We start from the raw sequence: 7,158 nt of genomic DNA on the forward strand, positions 1-7,158 counted from the left end.
GGAGCAGCCAAGCCAGCCGGCTGGAGGAGGCCCCTGGAGCTGCTCAGGAAAGGAGTGGGCTGGAGTCCTGGCTCCTGTTCTGGGCTCCTCAGGTTGGGAAAGAGGTTGAGCTGCTGGAAGGTGTCCAGAGAAGGGCAAGAAAGCTGGGGAGGGGTCTGGAGCACAGCCCTGGGAGGAGAGGCTGAGGGAGCTGGGGTTGCTTAGCCTGCAGAAGAGGAGGCTCAGGGGAGACCTTCTTGCTCTCTCCAACTCCCTGCAGGGAGGTTGTAGCCAGGTGGGGGTTGGTCTCTTCTCCCAGGCACCCAGCACCAGAACAAGAGGACACAGTCTCAAGCTGTGCCAGGGGAGGTTTAGGCTGGAGGTGAGGAAGAAATTCTTCCCAGCAAGAGAGATTGGCCCTGGGGATGTGCTGCCCAGGGAGGTGGTGGAGTCCCCAGCCCTGGAGGTGTTCAGGAAGAGCCTGGCTGAGGCACTTGGTGCCATGATTGAGTTGATCAGATGGTGTTGGGTGAGAGGTTGGACTGGATGATCTCTGAGGTCTTTTCCAACCATGACTGTAACCCTCCAGGCATGGTGTGCTTTGGCCTGGCTGCAGCATAGCTCCAGTCTGCAATCCCCAGCCTGAGACAAGGACAGGGACCATGCATCCTCATCACCTCCTAAGGAAATACTGCTCAGAGGAGGAGCAGCAGCAGGTTCCTTTACAGCCTTGCCAGTGAGGGTGGGGAGACACTGGAACAGGTTGCCTGGGGAGGCTGTGGGTTCCCCCTCCCTGGAGGTGCTCCAGGCCAGGCTGGATGAGGCCTTGAGCAACCTGGGCTAGTGGAAGGTGTCCCTGCCCCTGGCAGGGGGGTTGGAATGAGATCACATTTAAGGTCCCTTCCAGCCCAAACCGTTCTATGACTCAATGAATCTCTTCCCTCATTAACTCTCATGCTTGACTCTGATTCTGGATCCTCTCTGGTCAGCCCCAGCTCTCACCACGCTGCAAGAGGTTGTTACCCACCATTTTCATCTCAGTTTCGCTCCTCCAGCTCTCCCAAAGCTCACCTGCTTAATTGTCTCCAGGGTCTCTGGGTTAATTTTGGTGATGAAGTTGGTCTCCGTGCAGGCGTAGTAATCCTCCCCCACGGGGTAGACGTTGACGAGGGCATTGTCAGTGACCTCCACACCTTTGAAGTAGGAGAAAAACCTGAGCAGGGGAAAAACACCAAGAGGCTGTCAAGGCTTCTGTGGCAGTAGAAGCCCCACAGGATGTCACTGGAATGCCTGCATGAGCTTGGGGTACCTGGAAAAGATGTTCTTGCAGGGGTCTGGGTAGGCGTAGGTGCCGAACTCCGTGATCACGATCCGCTTCTCCGTCATGGCTCTGACGTAGGCATCAGTCCTGACAAACCTGAGGAGGGCAGGAAGGCACCTGGGGGGTGAGGGCAGAACCCCCACCACCCTGTGCAACTAAAACAGCCTCCTGAGGCACCTGGAAGCTGCAGACCACAGAATGGTAGGGGTTGGAAGGCACCTCTGGAGATCATCCAGTCCAACCCCCTGCCAAAGCAGGGCACCCACAGCAGCTTGCCCAGCAGCACAATGCCCAGCTGGCTTTGGGAGCTCTCCACACAAGGAGACTCCACAACCTCTCTGGGCAGCCTGCTCCAGGCCTCCAGCACCCTCACAACAAACAAGTTTCTTCTCCTGTTCAGGTGGAACCTTCTGGGTTCCAGTTTGTGCCCACTGCCCCTTGTCCTGTGCCTGGGCACCAGCAAGAAGAGTCTGGCCCCAGCCTGTTGTCCCCCACAGCTCCTTTAGCTCTTGCTGAGCATTGCTCAGCTCCCCTCTGGGGCTGCTCTTCTGCAGGCTTTGCTGCTCACAGAGCTGCTGCAGGGCCCTCAGCAGCTTGGTAGCCTCCCCTGGACTCTGCAGTAGTTCCCTGTCTCTCTTGACCTGGGGAGCCCAGCACTGTCCCAGGTTTCCAGATGTGTCCTCCCTAGGGCAGAGTAGAGGAGGCAGAGACCCTCCCTCAGCCTGCTGGCCACACTCTTCTTCCTGCCCCCCAGGACACCCTTGGCCTTGTTCACCTTCAGTGCAGCCTGCTGGCTCATGGGGGACTTGCTTTCCACCAGCGCTCCCTTGGCCTTCTCTGTGGAGCTTCTCTCCAGCAGGTCCCCCCTCAGCTGTGCTGGTGCAGGGGGTTGTTCCTGCCCAGCTGCAGCCCCCCAGCTGCAGCCCCCCCAGCTGCCCTGGTTGAAGCTGGAGGGCTGGGCTCCCCCTGAGTGCCCTGCTCATTCCAAAGGCTTTGCTGCTGCCTGGCAGGCTGCCCCGTACCTGCGGTGGTAGGTGACGTGCCCCTCCTTGAAGTCGAACTTGTGGAGCAGGGCCTGGCCGTCAAAGAGGTGGTAGAAGGCCTCTGCTCCCACCTCAAACAAACCAGGACCACATCTCAGGAGGCTTCCTCGCAGCCAGGTGGGAATCCTGCCTGTGGGAGATGCAGCATTGCTACCAGCAGGGCTCATGGCAGACCAGAGCAAGGAGTTTTTGTTGTGCCAGCATACAGCCAAAGGGCTTCAAAGCACTGAATGCTTGCAGAGCCTTTGGGCACTGCTCTTGGCTGCAGCTGCACAGCAAGCAGGCAAAGAAGCTGAGTGTTGACAGGTCTGAAGTTGTCCCATCTGATCTGCCCTTCCTCTACCCCAAAGCACACCAGCCCCCTTAGGTCCTTTGCCCCTGAGCCTGTCCTCCAGCCCCTGTAAAGCCTCCAAGCTCTGGTGCCCCCCAGGCTCCTGGGAGCACCACGGGGGCAGGAGGAGGGGAGGGAGCCCACACCAACCTGTGACATGGGCAGTCACTGGGGCAGACAGCTCCTCCACAGTCTCAAAGAGCTTCTTGTAGCCTCCAGCAGGATGCTCCACTCTGAAAGGGCCAGAGACCTGCAGTTAGCTTGGGTGTGGGACAGCCTTAGCAGCTCTGCTCCCAAAGGAGAGCAGCTTGCTTCTAGGTGGATTGATCCAAGGCTTGAGGGAGCAGGAAGGAGAGGCAGCAGCCTTTGTGGGGAGAAAAGCTTTGAAGGCTCTGAGCAGCTACTATAGCCACCTGCAAACCATCCTGAGCACCTGGGGGAACAGAGAATGCTGAGGGGCCAGGCTCTGCTGCAGCAAACTCCCTCCTGCAGCAGGCAAATCCAGGACACCCTGAACCACCAGGAAGCAAAACCCACCTTGGATCTCCCAGATCTTGGATGAGCAGCTCCCAACTGCATCTGGGGCAGAGCTCCTGAGGCCACACCAGACACAGCCCATGCAGGCAGTGTCCTCCTCCAAAGCATGGACCTACCCCTGGTGCCTGGAGGTGAGCCTGTCCCCTTGGATCCAGTTGGCACCTCAGCATGGGGTGGACAGGAAGAGACACCCACAGACAGAGACTGACCCCTGCTCTGCCTCCCCTCCAGCCTGTGCTGGCCTTGGGCTCCACAACCACCCCCAGCCAACACTGCCCCAGGGTGGCCACCACTGAGCAGCCCATGAATTCATAGCCTGGTTGGGTGGGAAGGACCTTTCAGTCCATCCAGCTCAACCCCCTGCAGGCAGCAGGGACAGCTGCACCCGGAGCAGGCTGCTCAGAGCCCCAACCCACCTGAGCTGCAGTGGTGCCAGGGCTGTGGCACAGAACCATAACATCACTTAGGTTAGCAAAGCCCTTCAGGATGCCTGAGTGCAGCCACTAACCCTGCTCCACCACCTTCACCACCAAGCCATATCCCCAAGCACCACATCTCCACAGCTGTCACCCCCCTCCAGCCATGGGCACTCACCACTGCCCTGAGCAGCCTGGGCCAGGCCTTGACAACCCTTCTGGGGAAGGAATTGTTCCTCATGTCCAACCTAAACCTCCCCTGGGGCAATTTGAGGCCATTCCCTTTTGTCCTATCAGTTGTTCCTTGGGAGAAGAGACCAACCCCCACCTGGCTCCAGCTTCCCTACCTACCATCTCTGGGGCAACCTGGGCCAGGCTCTCACCACCCCCAGGGTACCAAGTTCCCTCCTCAATACCAAGCCCCAGGAGCCCACAGAGATACTCACTGGCTGTACATTGTCTCCTTGGGGAAGAAGCTGAGCAGCCAAACACCACCAGAGCCACACAGAGGATATTTATGGGGGGGCTGAGCCCCTGCTGAGGTGACCCCCCTGCCTAAAACCTCCCTCACCAATGAGCAGGCCCTGGGAACAGAGCTGGCTTTCACCTCCCCCCCCCCCACCAAATCCTCCCCAGGGCTTTGGAAGGTTTTGTCTTGCACAAAAAAGGGCTTTGAGTGTTTTTCTGAGACCTGAATTCTTCCCCAGCAGAGCGATTACAGGGAGGGAGGGCAGGAGAAAGCAGCGCTGGGGAGGAGCCGGAGTCACGCTGGGCACCTGGCACAGCACCAGGGGCTGCAGGAGACCTGCCAGAGAGAAGCTGCTCCTGCCTGCAGACACCTCCAGCCCCTGCAGTGGAGCACTCAGGGAAGCACAGCATGGTTTCAGTTGGAAGGGACCTTAAAGATCATCTGAGCCCAGCCCCTCTGCCTCGGGCAGGGACACCTCGCACTGGAGCAGGTTGCTCAAGGCCTCATCCAGCCTGGGCCTTGGCACCTCCCTGCCTGCAAGCTGAGGAGCACAGCTGCACCTAGGGCTGACCCAGGAGACTGCCCAGCAGAGAGAGGCATGGGGGTGTTGGCCAACAGCCAGGTCAATGGGAGCCAGGCTGTGCCCAGGTGGCCAAGGCAGCCACCAGCAGCCTGGCTTGGATCAGCAGTGGTGTGGCCAGAGGACCAGGGCAGGGATTGTGCCCCTGCACCAGGCACTTGAGTGCTAGGCTCAGTTTTGGGCTCCTCCAAGGACAAGGAGGAGCTGGAGCAGGCCCAGAGAAGGGCAACCAAGCTGGGGAAGGGTCTGGAGAGCAGGGCTGGGGAAGCTGGGGGTGTTCAGCCTGGAGCAGAGGAGGCTGAGGGAGACCTCCTGGCTCTCTACAGCTCCTGAAAGGAGGCTGGAGCCAGGTGGGAGTTGGTCTGTTCTCCCAAGGAACCAAAGATGGAACAAGAGGAAACAGCTTTGAGTTGCACTGGGGGAGGTTCAGGTTGGACATGAGGAACAATTTCTTCTCCAAAGGGTTCTGTGTACCTGGCCCAGGCTGCCCAGAGCATGTGCTCAGGAGGACATCAGACCTGCTCAGGGCTTGCTGACAGCCAGCAGTGCTGCCCTCAGAGGGGGGCTGAAGATCACCTTGAGAACCTCCCTGGGGTAAGTGCAGGTGGTTGTGAAAGCACTGAGCTGCAAGAATGTTCCAAGGTTAAGGAGAGCTCACAGCTCTGCCCCCCTGGGCAGCCCTTGGCATGGGATGAAGGCAGCTCCTCATCCCACCCACCTTTGGGCACCCCTCCTGTACAAGCAGAAGTTGGGCTCCAGGGCTCCAAACTGGGGTGAAAGGAGAAAATGAGGCCTTGAACAGTCCCCATGTGTGAAAGGTTGGCTTCTTCCTGGGTTGCTTGGTTTGTCTCCTCCTTACAGGAGTTTCCTTCAGGCCTCAGGGGGCATTTAAGGTGCCTAGCTGACAAACAAGATTCTGAGTTGAGCCTTCCTGAGCTCCTGGAGGCCTTCAATTAACCCTTCATGTGCAACCACCTTAACTGCCTGGTGATTTGTCTGTGGAAGAATTCCACCAGTAAACACAAAATCATGGAGTCATTTGAGTTGGAAGAGACCTTTAAGATCAGGGAGCCCAACCACTGACCCAGCACTGCCAGGGCACCACCAAGCCATGGCCCTCAGCACCACATCCCCATGGCTCTGAAAGCCTTGCAGGGATGGGGACTCCACCACTGCCCTGGGCAGCCTGGGCCAGGCCTTGACAACCCTCAAGGGGAAGAAATTGTTCTGCATGTCCAACCTGAACCTCCCCCAGTTCAACTCATAGCCATTTAGCTCTTATCCTACCATTTGCTCCTTGGGAGAAGAGCCCAACCTCCACCTGGCTCCAGCCTCCTTCCAGGGAGGTGCAGAGAGCCAGAAGGTCTCCCCTCAGCCTCCTTTCCTCCAGGCTGAACACCCCCAGTTCCCTGGGCTGCTCCTCCCAGCCCTGCCCTCCAGACTCTTCACACAGCTCTGTTGCCCTTCTCTAGACCCTCTCCAGGCCCTCAATGTCCTTCTTGGGGTGAGGGCCCCACAACTGGAGTCAGTGCTGGAGCTGTGGCCTGGAAACAGAGCCCCAGCCTGCTCTGCACCCAGCAGAAAGTGACAGCTGCAGGCAGTGCTTAGATTAAACTCCACTTTGTCTCTCTCCCTCCTTTGGGAGGTTTCATTGTCTCCATTTCCCTCTTGATTCCCCTTTTTGTTAAGGTCTGTCAAAGCCTCTGAAGGGAGCATTAAATAACACGGCTCAAGACCTCTGAATAATGAGGGCAGGGCTTTGAAAGCTAAATCCTGAGCAATGTGAGCTTCTGGCCTCCTAAGTTGCTTAACTGGAACACAAACCAAGCATTTGTGCAACGCTGAGCAGGTTTGAGAGCAGCTAGAGGCACAGTTGGGTAGGTCCTGGAGTTCTAAAAGCAGTTGGCTACAGGAACTACAGAGCAGGACAGCTGCAGCCTGCTGTGGAAGTGGAGATCTGCAGGACACAAAGATGCTGAGGGCCCTGCAGCAGCTCTGGGAGGAGGAAAGGCTGAGAGCCCTGGGGCTGAGAGCCTGCAGAAGAGCAGCCCCAGAGGGGAGCTGAGCAATGCTCAGCAAGAGCTGAAGGAGCTGTGGGGGGCAAAAGGCTGGGGCCAGACTCTGCTCAGTGGTGCCCAGGGACAGCACAAGGGGCAGTGGGCACAAACTGGAACCCAGGAGGTTCCATCTAAAGATGAAGAGAAACTTGTTTGTTGTGAGGGTGCTGGAGGCCTGGAGCAGGCTGCCCAGAGAGGTTGTGGAGTCTCCTTGTGTGGAGAGCTCCCAAAGCCAGCTGGGCATTGTGCTGCTGGGCAAGCTGCTGTGGCTGCCCTGCTTAAGCAGGGGGTTGGAGTGGATGAGCTCCAGGGCTCCCTCTCACCCCTACCCTTCTGTGACCTCTCCTCCCTAGTATCAGGCGATAGAATGAGAGGAAATATCCTGATACTGTGCCAGGGGTGGTTTAGGTGGGACATGAGGAACA

At 58.2% G+C, this 7,158-nt stretch overlaps 1 protein-coding gene across 2 annotated transcripts in view; it reads right to left on the reverse strand.

Moving 5' to 3' along the window:
• Positions 1 to 4,176, reverse strand: part of RPE65 (retinoid isomerohydrolase RPE65) — a 12,140-nt gene extending 7,964 nt beyond the window's left edge. The window contains exons 1-5 of one of the 2 annotated variants that reach the window (XM_068164586.1): positions 4,074 to 4,176; positions 2,825 to 2,907; positions 2,323 to 2,473; positions 1,289 to 1,396; positions 1,051 to 1,192 (exon numbers count right to left, since the gene is read on the reverse strand). In XM_068164586.1, coding sequence (XP_068020687.1) covers positions 1,051 to 1,192; positions 1,289 to 1,396; positions 2,323 to 2,473; positions 2,825 to 2,907; positions 4,074 to 4,084 — 495 coding nt within the window. In that variant the 5' untranslated portion in view covers positions 4,085 to 4,176. Of the gene's footprint in view, positions 1 to 1,050; positions 1,193 to 1,288; positions 1,397 to 2,322; positions 2,474 to 2,824; positions 2,908 to 3,211; positions 3,328 to 4,073 lie in introns of those variants that run through there. The other variant, XM_068164585.1, reaches the window with a different exon arrangement.
• Positions 4,177 to 7,158: the final 2,982 nt, after the last annotated feature.

The sequence above is a fragment of the Melanerpes formicivorus genome, unplaced genomic scaffold (assembly GCF_026170545.1).
Source record: "Melanerpes formicivorus ecotype bairdi unplaced genomic scaffold, bMelFor1.0.p_v2 SCAF_81, whole genome shotgun sequence".
NCBI classification, from domain to species: Eukaryota; Metazoa; Chordata; class Aves; order Piciformes; family Picidae; genus Melanerpes; species Melanerpes formicivorus.